Below are 19,159 nucleotides of genomic sequence, written 5' to 3'. Positions count from 1 at the left end.
GTCCATATTTGACAGTAGTTATGGGGTCATTTTCTGCTTATGCACTCTCATGTTGACGCCAAACCCAGCACTGCTGAGCTCAATTTTTACGTCATCTGACCAAAGCACATGTTCCAAGCCAAATGCCAATGAGCAATCTCCAGGCGTTTACATATGTTGAACAAAATGAAAATAGAGCTATTTGGCCATGCTGGGATTGTCTTTTTATTTGTGTATTTTTTGTATTTATTTTTTACTGCTACTCTCTGACTGAGAAAATTAGGAACTTTCAGAGCTGCATGTGTTAATTCACAAGTTACATTCAGCATGACACTAATTACTGTAAATGTATCAGATGTAACAGTGTCAGTGCTCTCAGTGTCAGTGCTGTTCAGCTGATACTTAATTTCACAGAAACAATGTTTGTCACTTGCAGAGTTCTAAAATCCCCGGGCAAACATTACCACAGAGACAGTGCAAAGTACACGCAAAGGAGCTTTATTACACCTTCAGCTTTTACAGCAATGGCAACATAATCACTACGGCCCAATTAGAAAAGTATAAAAGGGCTAGGATTTAGGGCTATAGTGTCATGACTTCCACCGAAGTTGGCTCCAACCGTCCTACTAGCCGCCACCGATCCCTTTTTTGTTTGTCTGTTTGTTTTGTCTTATTAGTTTCACCTGTGTCCTGTTGTATGTGCTTAATGAGCTTCCTAATTTAAAGTACGTGTACCCGCGCTTGTTTTGTGCGGGATTGTCTTTGTGTTACGCGTGTGCGTTTAGGTAGAGATGTGTAATTTTCTGGACTTGGCACCCTGTGTTTTGTGTAGTCTCATTTACTGTCCGGGCCCTGTGTTGTTGGGCTTGTCTATTTTTGTGCCTTATTAAAGAGTACTTTTTCCCAGTGGAACTCTCTGCGCCTGATTCCTTCCTCACCCACCTAGTCCCGTGTGACATATAGGCAGTGGCGTGTATTCATGGATGCCAAGGGAAGCCAGGCTTCCCAAAAATGTTTTACCATTAAAAATGTGGGGCGTCAGGGTAGCCTAGTGGTTAGAGCGTTGGACTAGTAACCAAAAGGTTGCAGACAAGGTCTGTCGTTCTGCCCCTGAACAGGCAGTTAACCCACTGTTGCTAGTTCGTCATTGAAAATAAGAATTTGTTCTTAACTGACTTGCCTAGTTAAATTTATCTTTCATCTCTCTGTGTTTTATCATTTTCCTTCAATTCGACAAGAGGCTGAATGTATCTCATCGGACAAAGTATCTAAGCGAGCAAAACAGCGCCCCTCTGTCTGTCCATCTCTGTCCATCTATTGCTGCCGCCAATTGCATTGAATAGAATGCAAGGGAAGCCAGCAAGAATTTGGCCTCCCTTGATAAAAAAAAGTATTCAGAAATGTGCCAATCTGCATTGAACTAAACTGAGCGAGCGCAATTGTGAATGGTCCTGGCGCATCAAAAAAAGTGTGTAGGGAAGCCAGCTTGAAATTTGGTGTCACTCCTATCAAATCGAATTGAGAGCATACGTCATTCACAGAAATGTAGCCTAGGACAACAAAGAATAAAAGCGTGTACTTTATGACAGAGTGGTTGACCGTTTCATCAACAAGTAGGGTGAGTCAACATATTTAATTACATGCAATAGCACACACACACACACACACACACACACACACACACACACACACACACACACACACACACACACACACACACACACACACACACACACACACACACACACACACACACACACACAGAAATTAGAACCATGGACAGCCACATCATATTTTGCTCAATGGACTAAATAGTTTTTGGTATCTTTTAATTGTCACTGTGTTAAACTAAGAACATGTGATTTGATGTGGTTGAAGTGTTGAAGTTGAAATGGTGCTGGAATAGTGGAGGCAGGTCCTGTTTTCTTTGAGACTCGTGGTAACTCTCCGTGGTTCTGAATCAATAGTTGTTTAGTGGTCAGAACATTTTGGAAACATTCACTTGCTTGACCATGCTGTAGGTCATGTAACAGTTTGTTACATGCAATATGCTTGCTTTGTGGAATTCACTGGACAGAGGTTGTTCTCTGGTTTTGTGACGATGCAAAGGTGTGGCTGCATTTTATTTTGCCCATTTAGACTTGATCAGTCATCTCATTTTGTGGATAACCTGTGCTCCTCACAGAGCAAAAGGTTAAGTGAAGTCATCTCACTCCAGCCAGGTGAGCGGGAGCGTTCAAAAGCTCCAAGATCTTGGTCTCCAGCTCCAGGGCTTTGGCTGTGTTCTCTCCTTCCCCTCCCTCCCCATTTTCCCCACCTGCTCCCACCCTCAGCCCCTTCAAGATGGACTGTAGGGCATCTGCGTTCTTCACTGAGTCCATCTGGTCCCGGTCATCCCGTATCTCCTCTACCCAGTCCAGGTAGGCGTTTAGCAGTCCTAGGTCGTCCACAAAGTTCCCAATGATCTGGAGCTCCGGCCGTCGATGCCCTAGCTCCCTCAGCCTCCTCTTCCCCACCTCCCCAATGTCATTCCCCACGATGCTGGGAAGGAGAACATAACAGGTCAGACAGGATGTTATCATAGCAGCAACTGTGAAATACACTAGATGGCAGTATGTCAACACCCATTGTAACTTCAGAGAAAACTGTCAACCTCAAATCAAAGTGTGTTTGTGACCTGCACAGTATACAGCAGATATAAATAGTACAGTGAAATGCTTACTTGCAAGCTTTTCATCAACAATGCAGTAATATTAAGTCAGATAAAAGAAAAATTACAAAAAGATAGCCCATCTCTCTCTCCCCTTTCTCTTACGTCAGCGTTTTCAGAGAGGTGTTCTTGCTGAGGCAATTGACAATGTTCTCTGTTCCTCTCTCTGTGATGCCAGTGATGTCCAAGTAGAGTTCCTCCAGTGTAATGTTCTGCTCCAGGGCCTTCCACAGCTCCAGAACCCCTTCTGGACCCAAGTTGTTACCACACATACTGTACAAAATAGAGGAGTCAAGAGTTCAAGGGCGAGATAGATGCGCTATGAAACAGTGTTAGAAATGAAATGATGTTATTTTCAGAGTCACTTACAAAAGCTTCTTCACCTGACACTCGTTTGATTTCAACACTGCAGATTCCAGGATTGCTGCCTCCCTTTCCAGACAGTTATATCGCAGACTGAGAAAAAATACAAATTATAGTTACCTACATTAATGAGTTAATTACTATACTTCTCATCAGTTAGTCCCTGTTAATGATCAAACATTTGCAACAGGCGGTGCAGAGCTGTGTCACACAAGAAAATGCTATGAATACTCACTAAAGAGATTCACAGCGGTGCAATATCGGAGCTAGCCTGCTAAGACCTCTGTTTCCGATGTTGGAGTATCCCAGGTTGAGCTCCTCGAGCCTATGTGGGGAGAACTGCAACACATAGTGTAATGCTGCACAGTCCACCACGCTCATCTTAATCTTGAACAGGTTCAGACTCCGGATCTCTGGTGACGCCCTGCTGGTGACTTCCTTCATGTGCAGCTCCATCAAACAGTGGAGCAGATTCAGCGCCGTCTGGTTGGCTAGCTGCCTACCCTTAAACTGGTTCTGGAACCAGATACCCAGCCTGGTGGGGATATCCACCCCCTCCAAGCCCACCTCCAGAGGGGCCAGCACCAGCCCATCTAACTGCCCCCCCAGCCTGGCCCGGAGAAGCCCCATGAAGAAGCGAGTCAACATCTGCAGGTTCTCCACCCTAGTCTGGTCCAGGTGGAGGTCTTGGCTCAGTAGGAGAGTTGGGGAGGTGGAAGGTGGGGGGATCTCACCAAAGCACCAGAAGTCCAGAGCCTGGATTATGTGACCCTGCTTTGAGAGGTTGATCGCACAGTACAGGGCGGCCAGATGCTCCTGGACGGTCAAGTGGAAGAAGGAAAACATCTCCACCCTCTCCTCTTTCAGAGGCACCAGGATCTGACTGAGGAAGGTGCTCTGTATATCTACTGGCGTGAGACCATAACGTTCCAGGTCCTGTATGTCGAACATGATCTTACTCTTTAGAAGGTTTTCGTAAGCTAATCTCCCCAGGTTCGTCAGCTGTTGCCTAACTAGAGAAAGTACCTCCGATCTGAGGGTGTTCCTCTTCGCCTTACCTTTCAGCGCATGGTGCTTGATGGCTGTAAACAGGTAGCAGTAGTAAACCTCGCTGACTGTCCTAGGTGGGTTCAACTCTAGAGACCGTGAGTCACTATCTTCCTGACAGGAGAAGAACTCAGCCAAGGCGGTACAGATGATATAGCAATAGAGAGGGATGAAGGAGAGCACAAAGAGGTTGTCATTGTCCACAATGTAGTTGTACACCTTCTCAGACACCTCGGGGTCCTTGTAGAACTTGGAGGTGTACTCCTTCACCTGGTCCTGCTCGAATCCCAGGACCACGCAGCAACGCTGGAAGAACCGCTTAGGAGCATCCGTGGAAGGCCTGGATGTCAGGATGACCGAGGATTCTGGGAGTAGACTCCCCTTGATCAATGCCATCATCAGCTCTGATACAGGCACCTTGGAGTCCACGCCGATGTCCCTGTCAGGAGCATTCCAGTCCAGTTGGTATTGAAACTCGTCCAGCCCATCCAGAATGAAGAGCAAGGGACCTGGCGAGGCCAGAAGGTCTGGCAGGACAGTCTTGAAGTAGCGGAATCGGTCTTCGAGCAGGTCCAGTAAGCTCAGCGGGGCTTTGATCAGGTTCAGCTCGCGGAAGCGGAGGTCAAACACACAGGTGAACTCACGCATGTGCTTCCCCAGCGCCCACTCATAGACCAGCCTCTGCACTGCCACGCTCTTGCCGATGCCAGCGATGCCCTTCACCTTTACCCGCTTAGGTGGGCGCCCTGTGGTGCCTTGGGGGCTCAGGAGGTGGCGAGGGCAGATGCGTTGGCAGGCCTGGTGGGCGTAGATGCGTGCCCGTCGACTGGCCAGGGTGAAGTACTCATGCTGGCTGCTGTCAAATGACTCGTTGTCCTCGGTCACAAAGAGATCAGTGTATCGGATCTCAATGTGAGAAGCAGAGTTGGCGGCCTGTCTTCCCCCTTCTGCGTAAGATGTAAGTCGTTCTGTACGTTCTAGAAGGGTATTTCTGTGAGCTGAAAGGGGAACTGCAATAGAAGAGAGACAAGTAAATTACACGCAACATGGGCACACATACCTAACACATTACAATAAGATACTCAAGTCATATCTACGAGAAATGTTGCTGCAATTCGTGTATTATAATGTCTTTATAAGCAAATATTGATTCAACAGTCAATTCAATGTCAGTGTTACACAGTTTGGCCCAACTCTTAATATTATCAACCTACCTCTGAGATGAGAAGATTTTACACTCCGCCGAGGTTTCAACCCTTCCTCAACTAAATTATCAAGACAACGATTTAAATTATACATTTGACACGTTTGAAAGATACATTTTCCCTACCTGGAGATTGAATACATTTAATTGTGTCATATTACTGATGTGTGTCATTTGGGCACACTAGAAAGCATGTTAGTGATAATTGATTCATCATCTCATATCTTTACTATTGATGGTGGATGATAATGGAATTCATTACCTTTGACCTCAGGGGTCACAGTGAATTTACTCTTGCCTTTGAACAGTTTTGAAATGGGGCTTTTTGGCTTTTTCTTCTCTGTAGAGATGAGATAGAAAAAAATGCATGGACGTAAACTAGAAAAACATAACTCGGCATCAGGTGAGATGTTGTCCCAGACTTTGTTGATAATGAAAAGGTCTTTGACACTATCTGTACTTCCACCTAAGACTTACCTTATACCAGTGTGTCGCCAGTGTTTTATATTAATGTAAGCACGAGTGTAAGTGTTTTTCCATTAGGAGTGTAACACTAAAGACTTTGGGCGAGCATGATCAACAACCTTCGCATCATCAAGACTGTTGCTTTGTGAGAAGGTGTTAAAGTTCACAGTTAGCCATTGTTATGTAAATGCCATCTCAGATGGAAACTCAACAGAATGTTTTGTCACATTGACAGAGTATTTTATTGACTACTATATACAGGCTACAATGAATGACTTTTCTATCGCTGTGCAAGGATGAGCATGTATGCAAACCGCTTGCCAGTCCAATCTGCAGTAGATAAGACCTTGGCAAGACATTAGAGGCTTTGCCACAGTTCAAGGAATTGCACTTCAGTTGAATACTGCAAGCCTGAATTGACTCTGTTAATCATTTCCCCATAATGTTCTATAGTTCAATAAGTAAATCTGACATAATTATTCTTTATCAACTCTTTCACTTCGCATTCAGTCACAATTAATTCATTAATTTTCCAGTTTTTCAGCATCAGGTTTGGCTCACACTGCCAATATCTTGTCTTATTTTTTTGTCAAACATAATCAGAAGCCTGCCTTTGGCTAAACCTCAATGACAACACTATTACAACCATCAGTATTTTTTTTTACAAACATCAACACTGCCTTGCCACCTATCCTGGTCGCAGATCTGTTTGTGCTCAGCTAACCAATGAAAATAGGAGTTGGCAGACGGTACAAACAGATCTGCGACCAGGCTACAACTCCCCTGCAGCCAGGCTCACCCTCCACTCTAACCGGTTTGGCCTCCTTCATCTCTTCTGTCCTCTCCCTGCAGTGTCTCTCCACCCAGACCTGCAGCTCCTCACAGTAGTAGTCCTGCACCTTATATAGACAAGGAAACAGTCACAGGACACCATTATGTTAGATACAGGAACAGAATTACGACGATGCCCTGCTTAACGTAAGTAACATATCAGGTTATTATACTGTAAGTACTGTGGTTCATCAACATACACACCTCCCTCAGGACCTGCAGGAAGCCGCGGCTGCTCTCCTCACTTGCGCACACCGTCTCCAGGGCCTGCGCAACGGCATTGGAGGGTGAACGCTCCAGCAGGGACAAGTAGTGGGCGTGAGAAAGTACCCTGGCGTCACATAGCCAGCGTAGTAGGGGGGCAGGGTGGACACGTGTCCACTCCAGGAGCACATCCCGCTGGGAGTGCAGCAGCTGCTGGGCTGTAGAGGTCATTATCCAATGGAGGTGTGGTGCTGCTGGTGCTGCAGATATGTTAGTGTATGGTTATGAATTAATGATGAATCTGAATTACTTTTATTTACTGTATATTGCAACATTCATTAATTAGGTTGCAAAGTATTTTATATTGTACTAATAAAAAGACTGGGGAGAAGACTGCCCTCTCTCATTAAAGTCACGGAAGTTCTAGCCCGACTGCGGAACTGCAGGCATTGGGATCCCCCATTATAGGGAATGGAAAAATAGCATTTTTTTTGGTCAATCTTCATATAAATACAACATTTTTTTGGAGACAATCATGGTACCAGTACCAGTAAACACCAAATGTATGTCCTAGAACTGATTATTTACAAAATTGCACACAGAAGAAGTTATAAGGATAATTTAGTTGCTAATAGCAGCCTGCAGTACCCCGGTCGGCCTTCAACTTTAGTTATCATATGAGACGGGGTAGCACTGAGCTAGCCTGCGACGTCACTTCCTGGAGTAGCTCAAACTGCACATGTTATGTCTCAATGAGACTTCATCTTAACCTACTTCATTTGGCTTCAATGCTCTATTGAGTCTTCACATAGGAATGAATGGTGTCACATGATCGATTGTTTTGGACATCCATGTACTGTATATAATCATTAAAGAAGACCAGCTAGTAAGAGCTACAGCACATCCTATTTGAAAAGTGAGATAGAAATCAGATCTTATATTTTTTATTGAACCTTTATTTAACTAGGCAAGTCAGTTACGAACTAATTCTTATTTACAATGATGTCCTAACCCGGCCAAACCCGGACGACGCTGGGCCAATTGTGCGCCGCCCTATGGGACTCCCAATCACAGTCGGATGTGATGCAGCCTAGATTCAAACCAGGTACTGCAGTGAGGCGTCTTGCACTGAGATGTAGTGTCTTAGACCAATGCGCCACTCGGGAGCCCGCTTATATGGATCCTTATACAGCGCATTCGAATTGTTTAAGAAAAAAAGTTGGTTATTCGACTTTGTAGAACATAACATCCACACTGAAGCCAAAAACCCTGAGGTACAAAAAACAGCAAGAGATGCCCGTAAGAACCCTTACCTGAACAGAAGATATGCCTACATTCACTACTGCACCCTGCACTCTTTAGACCAAATACTGTTGACTGTATGCAGGGATTGTATGAATACTCGGTCTTACCTGTTAGATGGTGGGAATGGTAGTGACACGCCCAGAACTACGAATACAGAGCAGCTCAAGGAGTCCATGGTCCACAGTTCAATCATGTGTCTATGAACCGGTTTTATCACTCTATAATGTGTTAGATAGACCGCTTCTCATGGCTATGATAATAACGCTGCCCACATGGAAAACATAGAATAATTTAACAAGATTCTTATGAATTCTACCTGGAACTTGTAAGTAACACATATGGCAGCAAATACACTTACAAGATTCATAGAAGATTCTTGTAATATCTGACTTATGTGGGAGGTTTACGTTTAGACAACAGAAATGTTGCATGTATTGGATAAAAAACATGCAAGAGATATGTAAGGTCTCACATACATGGGACACAAATGTCAAAGCACTTGAATAATGTTAATAAAAAGCTGTTGCATGTTTTGCATAAAAAAACATACGAGAGACCTGTAAGCTGAGACCTCTAAGGTCTCACATACATGGAACATACACATTTCAAAGCACTTGTATACCACCGCCTGATGTCATTCACACATGCAATGTAACACTTATTGAAAAAGAAGCAAAGTCCGCCTCGAGGAGGAGGAGTAGGAGGAGGAAGGGTGAAAGCAGGAGGAGGAGGAGGAGGAAGGGTGAAAGCAGAAGGAGGAGAGGAGGAGAAGGAGGAAGGTTGAAAGCAGAAGGAGGAAAGGAGGAGGAGGAGGAAGGGTGAAAGCAGAAGGAGGAGAGGAGGAGCAGGAGGAGCAGGAGGAGGAGAGAAGGAGGTGGTGGAAAGGAGGAGAGGTAGGAGTAGGGGGAGGATGAGAGGATGAGGGGAGGAAGAGGATGAGGAATGACTTTGATAGCAGCAGTGAATCTATTTAGTTATTAAGTGGAGATCTTTCAGCAATCATTCTCATGAAAGCACATTGGTACAGTAGTCAGTGACAAATATCTAAGCTAAGCAGGGCTGGGCATGGTGAAAAACCTTGATGGAAGAACAAAAGGCATAGTTGAAGATAAATCAACTGTCCAATGGGAAGTGCTGCCCATGCTTAACCATGGAAATCCATGCCTTTAAATGAAAATGTATATACAAATATTATATTTTTCTTTTCGTATTTGGCATGTTTAAAAAAAAGTAAAACCTATAAGGAAAGGGTTTATTTTGAAGAGGTTGCATTCTCAGAACATCACATGTTCTTATAATATTCATAAAATACTCATGTAATTTATATATTGTTTCTAAAATATGGCATACCATATCTTTTGGGGAAATTCCCCAAAATCATGTACTAAATTGTGTATGTCATATAAGGCATATTATTTAAGTCAACACATGTACAAATACTGTACAACACTGAAATATAATGCAAAACATGTACAATCTTACCAGATCCTTATTAGATTACGTATTAGATTTTTGTACAAATAATCTTATTTGATCTTCATGATTCTTTTCCATTTCACGACAACAGTGCCCAGAACACTGAAAAGTACAGGAACCAAATAAAATAAAATCAAATAAAATGTTATTGGTCACATACACATGGTTAGCAGATGTTAATGCGAGTGTAGTGAAATATTTGTGCTTCTAGTTCCGACAGTGCAGTAATATCTAACAAGTAATCAAACAATTTCCCAACAACTACCTAATACATACAAATCCAAAGGGAGGAATAAGAATATGTACAAGCAGTGGCTTGGGTGGTTGTTGTCCTTGATTACCTTTTTGGCCTTCCTGTGACATCGGGTTCTATAGGTGTCTTAGAGGGCAGGTAGTTTGCCCCCGGTGATGTATTGTGCAGACCGCACCACCCTCTGGAGAGCCTTGCGGGTGAGGGCGTTGCAGTTGCCGAACCAAATGGTGATACAGCCTGACAGGATGCTCTTGATTGTGCATCTGTAAAGGTTTGTCGGGATTTTAGGTGACAAGCCAACTTTCTTCAGCCTCCTGAGGTCGAAGAGGCACTGTTGCACCTTCTTCGCCACACTGTCTGTGTGGGTGGACCATTTCAGTTTGTCTGTGATGTGTACACAGAAAAACTTCAACATTTCCACCTTCTCCACTACTGTCCCTTTGATGAGGATAGGGGGGTGCTCCCTCTGCTGTTTGCTGAAGTCCACGATTCACTCCTTTGTTCTGTTGATGTTGAGTGAGAAGTTGTTTTCCTGACACCACACTCTGAGTGCCCTCACCTCCTCCCTGTAGGCTGTCTCGTCGTTGTTGGTAATCAAGCCCACTACTGTTGTGTTCTCTGCAAACTTGATGATTGAGCTGGAGGCGTGCATGGCCACGCATTCATGGGTGAACAGAGAGTACAGGAGGAGGCTGAGCACGCACTCTTGTGGGTCCCCAGTGTTGAGGGTCAGCGAAGTGGAGATTTTGTTTCCTACCTTCACCACCTAGGGGAAGCTTGTCAGGAAGTCCAGGACCCAATTGCACAGGGCGGGGTTGAGAATCAGGGCCTCCAGCTTAATGATGAGCTTCGAGGGTACTATGGTGTTGAATGCTGAGCTGTGGTCAATGAAAAGCATTCTTTTGGCCAGATGGGATAGGGCAGGCGTCGATTGCATCATCTGTGGACCTGTTGGGGCGGTATGCAAACTGAAGTGGGTGTAGGGTGGCAGGTAAGGTGAAGGTGAAGGTATCTCAAAGCACTTCATGATGACAGAAGTGATTGCTATGGGGCGGTATTCATTTAATTCGGTTTTCTTGTCCCTTCTTGGGAACAGGAACAATGGTGTCCATCTTGAAGCAGACTGGGATAGGGAGTGATTGGATATGTCCATAAACACCAGCTGGCTGGTCTGAGCATGCGGCTAGGGATGCCATCTGGGCCAGCAGCCTTGCGAGGGTTACTCACATAAGCCACAGAGAAAGGGGGGGGGGGGCATAGCAGGCCATGGCAGTGGCACTGTATTGTCCTTAAAGCAGGCAAAGAAGCGAGACGTCAGTGTCCATAACATGGCTGGTTTTCTTTTTGTAGTCTGTGATTTCCTGTAGGCCCTGCCACATATATCTCGTGTCTGAGCCATTGAATTGTGACTCCACTTTGTCCCCATGCCGACATTTTGCTTGTTTGACTGCCTTGCAGGGGGAATTGTTTTATTTTTTTAACTAGGCAAGTCAGTTAAGAACAAATTCTTATATTCAATGACGGCCTAGGAACAGTGGGTTGACTGCCTTGTTCAGGGGTAGAACGACAGATTTGTACCTTGTCAGCTCGGGGATTTGAACTTGCAACTTTTCGGTTACTAGCCCAATGCTCTAACCACTAGGCTACCCTGCGGCCCCGGAATAACTACACTGTTTATATTTAGCCATATTTCCAGTCCTCTTTCCATGGTTAAATGTGGTGGTTCGCACTTTCAGTTTTGCGCAAGAGCCGCCATCCATCCACGGTTTCTGGTTAGGGTAGGTTTTAGTAGCCACAGTGGGTACAACATCTACAATGCACTTCCTTATAAACTCACCCACTGAGTCAAAACAATCTTGAAGTGCGGATTCCGATTGGTCAGACTCATTTACCAAGGTAAATTCATATGTAGAATATAAGGGGTATACAGAATACCCATGAGTCAACTTTGTGATTGTGAAAGCCTCCTCTGATTTTGGCCCCTTTCCCAAAACTGATTGTATTGTGCTTGGAATGATACCATTTGCTCCAGTCTACAATCTCACTCTACATGCACAATAAAGATAAACAAGTAAAATAGTGATCTTTTCCTTTCTTTTTGTTTTGTCTGCAGCCTGGCTGGTCGATTAAAAATATATATATTTACTTTTTAATTTCCAAGTAACTGCTTATTTTGCACCTTTAACATGGGTTGAACCTTCTCCCTCTTTGTCACGTTCTGACCTTTATTTCCTTTGTTTTGTATGTATTTATTTATTTAGTATGGTCAGGGCGTGAGTTGGGGTAGGCAGTCTATGTTTGTTTTTCTATGATTTGGGGATTTGTATGTTTTGGCCTTGTATGGTTCTCAATCAGAGGCAGGTGTCATTAGTTGTCTCTGATTGAGAATCATACTTAGGTAGCCTGGTTGCACTGTTTGTTTGTGGATGACTGTCTATGTTAGTTGCTTGTGTCAGCACAGGTCTCATTTATAGCTTCACGGTCGTTATTTGTTGTTTTTGTATTCAGTGCGTTCTTTTATTAAATATTCATCATGAACACATACCACGCCGCATTTTGGTCCTCTGATCCTTCTCGCCTCTCCTCTTCAGATGAAGAGGAGGACGACCGTGACACTCTTGACCTTTAGTCATGCAGAGTTTTTCTGACATTTATTCATTTTATTCACCTTGTTCTTGACCTCACATTGTTTTTCATAGATATTTTCAGAACTACAGCTTTACGTGAAAAACATTCCATGCAATGTTTGTCCTGGCTTGTGCACTAACATTATTCAGTATATTTATTTAAAACTAGGAATAGGGACTTTGTTGGAAGGTTCAAAATCATTTTCTGTAGCCCACCTATGAAACGTCAGTGGCTAAAATTCAGGTCACACTGTTTATTTATCTGATTAATTATGAACTTTCTATAGAATTTTACAATCGACATTATCAACCTACATTTATGCCAAAATAAGATTGTTTTCCCTGCATGAATGCAACGGCCTACAGCTAATAATGAGTGGGAGTCAATGGGAAGAGATTTAGTGATGTTAGGAAACAGCTAGCAGCATGGGTGTGAGTCACACCTGTCCTCATGCATCTCCTCACACACATAACTGCTGATGTCTCTCTTTCCTTAGACACTTAGGCAATGGATTCCTCCGTCTCAGGGGTGATGGGCCTCTTTTAAAATGGCCGACTGTATTAAAAGTTATTCTTCTCATACGATTGTAGGATCATCACTTACTGTATTTTCACCTTGGCCCGTGCAATGCGCAGACTCACAATGTATCAAAATCAAATTCAATTTCATTGGTCACATACACATGGCAAGCAGATGTTAATGCGAGTGTAGCGAAATGCTTGTGTTTCCAGTTCCGACAGTTCAGTTATATCTAACAAGTAGTCTAACAATTCCACTACAACTACCTAATACACACAAATCTAGGTAAAGGAATGGAATAAGAATATGTACATATAAATATATGGATGAGCGATGACCAAGTAACATAGGCAAGATCATAAGCCAATAGCAAGTGGTGTGCCAGCCAAGGAGTGTTTTATAGGCCTATGTATTACAATTATACAAATTCCGATATTATATGAGACGTACTTTGAAATCTGTTAGCGTAACTGTATAGTATTTTAAACTATTGGGGAAATTGTTAGGGGTCTTAAAATAAGTTCATGTCACCGTGACATTATGAAACCAAAACAACTTCCTCCTCGCCTCTTCTTCCATCACACCATCCTTCCCTCTGTTGTGTCTGTTGAGCATGCTTCTAGTCATGTGTCTGGACAGAATGCTCCTGCTGTGTACTGTGATCTTTGGTGAGTTGCTTATGATGTTATATTTAAATACTAACTGCCATGTTTTAAAATGTGAAGAGCCTTATCACTAGGATAATAGGGATAGTCAAAATTGTTTATCTTAATTAACAACTCCTCAACTAACTGTAAGTTGGTCACTTGCTTACAGTGACATAACATTACATATGATGCAACATGGAGATTTGACCAGTAATCCAGTTTTATATTGTGGCATTTTAACATAAAGTAAGGGATATATTGACAAATATATATCTATTTTTTAGATATGACAAAAATGAGCTGCAGAGCAGTTTGCCCCATGTATTGAGGCTCAGGACTATTATAAAAAGAGGGAAAATTACTTATGTACAATTCTATCCATTCACTGATGCAATTGTGTAATCAACCATATAAAAGGGGACAGAATAAGGAGTTAAAGCGCAGAGACCACGTTGGTACAGTAGGATGATAATGCAAGCAAAGCAAAACGAAGCATGCCCCTTCCCCTTTTCTTAATTTATCTCTATTGTGAAATGTCCCACCATGCCACATTGTACCAGACTACCCGGCAACAAACAGCTGGACAGAGAGTCATTCTTTTAATTTTGTACAATTCTATTTAATTTCATTGTTCATTGATAATTGATTGTACTGTGAACACAATGTTCTTCCTCCATAGCATGACTTTAAGATTTAGTTTTAGCTAGGATTAATTGTCTGTAGGATGCTATTTGTTACTTCTGTTCTGTTATAGTGTGGTGCTACTATTTTTACTTGTACAGTATCTTATTCACATCTACCAGACAGTGACATAGTTGCAAAGTCACATTGTTGCCAAGTCATATTGTTGCACTATGGGGCTTTAACTTTCAGTATAGCTCATGTTTCTCTGCTACTTCATCCCAACAGGCTTCTGGAAGGACACCTATGCTGTGTCCCCAGTGCCCTCTGTCCCAAACTATGTCCCTGCCTTGGCAGGCTCCTGCGTGGTCATCCCCTGCTCCTTCACTCCTCCAGCCTCTCACTCCATGGGGAAGGTGGTGGGCGTGAGGCTGCGCTACAGGACTGGTCACATCTTCCTCCTGCGGAGTACAGCTTTCAGTTCGGATGACAAATCCACGGTCAGCAAGGAGTTCCAGGGCCGGACATCCCTCCAGGGAAACACGGACGATGGAGACTGCTCTGTAATGATTGACAAGGTCCACCTGGCTGACTCCAATGTCTATCAGCTGGCGCTGAAGGGCCATGGACAGAAAGACTGGGGGAAGGAGAGGAGTGTCAACATCATTGTGTCAGGTGAGAGGGATCTCATTGCACAGAATTACATACACTGAGTATACCAAATATTAGGAACACCATCCTAATATTGAGTTGCATCCCCCCTTTGCCTTCAGAACAGTCTCAATTCATCAGGGCATGGACTCTGCAAGGTGTCAAAAGCGTTCCACAGGGATGCTGGCCCGTGTTGACTCCAATGCTTCCCACAGTTGTGTCAAGTTGGCTGGATGTCGTTTGGGTGGTGGACCATTCTTGATGCACACGGGAAACTGTGGGAAACTGTTGAGCTTGAAAAACCCGGCAGCGTTGCAGTTCTTCACACAAACTACTATACCCTGTTCAAAAACGTTTGTCTTGCCAATTCACCCTCTAAATGGCACACATACACAATCCATGTCTCAAGGCTTAAAAATCCTCCCCTTCATCTACACTGATTGAAGTGGATTTAACCGGTGACATCAATATGGGATCATAGCTTTCACCTGGTCACCTGGTCAGTCTATGTCACTGGAAGAGCAGATGTTCAAAATGTTTTATAATCTATTGTTACTTAACAGAATCTCTGCCTCTCATCTGTTATTATATAGAGATAAAGTAACTGCTATCATTTTCGTTGTTAACATGTTTAATACGTGATAAGAGGGTTATTTTATATGGCTCATGTTAATACACCAATTTTTACACATACTGAGTTGAATTATCGCTAATGCTAATGGACTAAACATTTACTTTATCCCCATTTAGACTATGTTCATCAAGTCAGTTCTTATCTCTCTTTGTCCCCATCACTGACAGAGTCCCCAGAGCTCCCAGTGATCAGCGGTGTGAGGGCAGCTACAGAAGGACAGATGGTGTCACTAAACTGCAGCATCAGTTACTCCTGTCCCTCCCAGGCCCCCACCCTCCAGTGGCGGTGGGAGAGAGGAGCTCAGGAGAACAGCAGCGAGTACGGGGAGCCGCATGTACTCCAGCCCCAGGGTCAGGGGCCTACACTACGGACCTCTCTCACCTTTATCACATCGTATCGCATCAAACCCAGAATGAGGTGTGAGGCAGTATATCCAGGAGGAAGAAGAGTATACACCGTAAAGGAGCTCCATGTGACATGTAAGTACTTTCTATATAAATGTATGATTGTTTGCAATGCTAAGCTAGGGACCATATTCATAGTGTTTCAGACTACTGATCTAGGATCAGATTTTACTTAATTCAAAATATTTTATAGGCTGGGGGAGCTGATCCTAGATCAGGACTCCAACTCAGAGATGTTTTATGAATACTGGCCTTGATTGCTATTGCATCTCTCCTCAAGTCCCTCCAAAAGATGTCACAGTCCAGGTCCATACCTTGACTGTCCAGGAGGGGTTGAACGTGTTACTGGCCTGCTCCTGTAAAGCTGACCCGCCTGTGACAGAGTACAGGTGGTCATACACCCAACATGGGCTAACTGTAGACCTTCACCAGCGCACATTTACGGTCCGGGTGTACAATGTGACCCGAGACATGAGGGTCCGCTGCACAGCCCAGAACCTAATTGGACGGGCAGAGTCCAAATTGACTTCCTTAAACATTCAATGTAAGCATTTTATACAGTCAATGTTTGATCGATTATTTTACTTCCAATTCCTGCGTATGGATTTAAACGGCTGCTGTTTGTACACTTGTACACTTTACATTGTGATACAAGAACAATATTTTGGTACTCTAACGTCCCTGATACTTCCATGATGCTCTCTCTCTTTCTATTGCTCTCTCTCTCTCTCTCGTTCTCCCTTCTTCTATCCCCCAGACAAGCCTGTCATCCTCCATCTCTCCTCCTACTGTGTTGTGGAAAGGTTGGAGGTTCTGTGTCGCTGTTCTGTAGACGCCAACCCCCGGCCTGCCGTCACCTGGAGTGTCAACGGTAGTGTTCCACCATACAGATACAACACATCAGTGGGCTCAGAGAATGGTACACTAACAGCCATGCTGAAGGGCCACATGGACACTCCACTGAGGGTAGTCTGCTTCGCCATCAATGCACTGGGCAATGACTCCCACACACTGCTTCAGGCAGAGGATGGTAAGCATCGGGGCACCACACCACACAAGAGAAATACATGGGTGCATATTAATTGTATTTCCTTTACTCCTCACATCCCCTTTCCTCGCTTCCTTCTCAAAACGCATTGGAGGAGAAGGTCAGAGGAAAGGATCCTCTGACCTTGTCCTCCAATATATATTGAGAAGAAGGCGAGGACATGTGGAAACAGGGAAACACAATTGAGATGCACACACATTATACATGGTGTATTGTAGGAAGCATCTGTACTGTGAGTAAAATATGAGGGTGAAATACTAAGCATGAATCGTTCAAGGTCGCTAAGGCCTATTCTTTCAGATTATCCTTACAAATGTATGAATGATTCCTGCAATGTAACTGGTGGTTGACCTGTTCCATTAATATAATATAATAATACAGTATAATATAAGATAAGATCATCTGTTGGCTGAAAGTTGAAGAGCAAAAAAGGTGGTATCTTTAGTTTACATAGCTGTGTTTTTGTTGTTGACTGACAGGTTCTCTGCTGTGGAAAGTGATACCTGCAGTATGCATCTCTTTGGCCACCTTCCTCCTCTCTCTACTCCTCCTGTTCTGCTGTCGAAAGAGGTCAGGAAAGTAAGAAACATATTTTCTGAGAGTTGCTTTCTCTGACTTCTCTAACGTCTGCCACCATTGTGCCTCAGTTACTTCAGATGTCTTACAAACTTGGAATAACCAAATGACATACCAGTACATCAAACATATGTTGTTTTATTTAAGATAACATTGAATAGAATTATGAAAGAGGAACATATAAAACCGTTGCAAGAGTAGAAATATTACATCTTAAAAGTAGATGTTTCATGATCATGTCCTCTCTAATCCAAACTCTTGTCTTTAACTTCATTCCTTAAAGGCGTGTGCTGACCTGCAGACCTCCGGTGTATCCTGGAGACATGGGGATCTACCAGGATCGGATGCCCCTCTACATCAACTGCACTGAGGTCACCAACATCTACAACAATGGCAGTTACCAGCTGGTTTACCAGAACTGCACCCCTCTTTTCGTCCAGACCAAACAGGTACACCTACTATTGTACCAAAAATATATTTTTGCTTGTAAATGGGTATGTTACAATACAATGCAATACAGTAGCTTTATTATCCATTGAAACATAAATATCCAATTGAATGGCTGATTGACCACATTATGTTGTGTCTCAGACACATCCGATGGGGAGGCGAGATGGGGGGAGACGAGGTGGAGAGAGGAGAGGGGGAGAGAGAAGAAGAGGTGAGAGACGAGGAGGGGAGAGAAGAGGAGGAGAGAGTCAAGGGGGAACGGTGGACAGAGGAACAAGAGACAGACAAAGCCCTGCCTCCAATGACAATAATACTGAAACAGCTATCTACCTGGAGATCATCTGAGTTCATCTCTCAGTGAGGTATGTCATGGATAGCTCTGGTCCAGATCGTTAGCACTCAACGGCTTGGACTAGAGCTATGTCATGGAGTGGAAGAAAGCTCTTGCAGTGTATAACAATACAAGAACGAACGTACTGCTTGACTGATGAAAATAATGGCACAATGATATCATATCCATTTGATATCATTTTGCCAGATTATACACACTGTTATGCAAAATGATACAAAATGGGTTAAGTGGCACATTAAGATGATCCTTCTCTCCTTTAAAATTATATATACAGTTGAAGTCAGAAGTTGACATACACCTTTGCCAAAAACATTTAAACTCAGTTTTTCAATATTCCTGACTTTTAATCCTAGTAAAAATTCCTTGTCTTAGGTCAGTTAGGATCACCACTTTGCTTTAAGAATGTGAAATCTCAGAATAATAGTAGAAAGAATGATTTATTTCAGCTTTTATTTATTTCATCACATTCCCGGTGGGTCAGAAGTTTACATACACTCAATTAGTATTTGGTAGCATTGCCTTTAAATAGTTTAACTTGGTTCAAACATTTTGGGTCGCGTTCCACAAGCTTCCTACAATAAGTTGGGTGACTTTTGGTCCATTCCTCCTGACAGAGCTGGTGTAACTGAGTCAGGTTTCTGTGCCTCCTTGCTCGCACACGCTTTTTCAGTTCTGTCCACACATTTTCTATTGGATTGAGGTCAGGCTTTGTGATGGCCTCTCCAATACCTTAACTTTGTTGTCCTTAAGCCATTTTGCCACAACTTTGGAAGTATGCTTGGGTTCATTGTC

The 19,159-nt window shown here is 43.4% G+C and overlaps 2 protein-coding genes across 3 annotated transcripts; one reads left to right on the top strand and one right to left on the bottom strand.

Moving 5' to 3' along the window:
- Positions 1–1,540: 1,540 nt before the first annotated feature.
- On the bottom strand, positions 1,541–8,218 carry LOC110488622 (NACHT, LRR and PYD domains-containing protein 12). Its single transcript, XM_021560908.3, has 9 exons — positions 8,117–8,218; positions 6,804–7,063; positions 6,568–6,667; positions 5,566–5,643; positions 5,314–5,364; positions 3,288–5,109; positions 3,059–3,145; positions 2,795–2,962; positions 1,541–2,520 (listed from the first exon to the last, which is right to left on the bottom strand). Exons 2-9 carry the CDS (start codon positions 7,032–7,034, stop codon positions 2,184–2,186), a joined length of 2,874 nt encoding a protein of 957 aa, XP_021416583.3. The 5' UTR covers positions 7,035–7,063; positions 8,117–8,218; the 3' UTR covers positions 1,541–2,183.
- Positions 8,219–13,570: 5,352 nt separating this feature from the next.
- Positions 13,571–18,677, top strand: LOC118936742 (sialic acid-binding Ig-like lectin 5). Of its 2 annotated transcripts, XM_090198298.1 has the most exons (9): positions 13,595–13,652; positions 14,125–14,127; positions 14,541–14,927; positions 15,705–16,016; positions 16,222–16,485; positions 16,699–16,971; positions 17,469–17,568; positions 17,849–18,014; positions 18,157–18,677. In XM_090198298.1, exons 1-9 carry the CDS (start codon positions 13,598–13,600, stop codon positions 18,358–18,360), a joined length of 1,764 nt encoding a protein of 587 aa, XP_090054424.1. In that variant the 5' UTR covers positions 13,595–13,597; the 3' UTR covers positions 18,361–18,677. The 2 variants fall into 2 exon arrangements, with proteins under 2 accessions (XP_036789727.2, XP_090054424.1); XM_036933832.2 differs by lacking the exon at positions 14,125–14,127 and having other exon boundaries at positions 13,571–13,652.
- The last annotated feature ends 482 nt before the right edge of the window (positions 18,678–19,159 follow it).

This window comes from Oncorhynchus mykiss, chromosome 2 (assembly GCF_057628025.1).
Source record: "Oncorhynchus mykiss isolate SJ-2025 chromosome 2, ASM5762802v1, whole genome shotgun sequence".
Lineage (NCBI taxonomy): Eukaryota > Metazoa > Chordata > Actinopteri > Salmoniformes > Salmonidae > Oncorhynchus > Oncorhynchus mykiss.
This window is presented reverse-complemented; position numbering and strand designations above follow the sequence as displayed.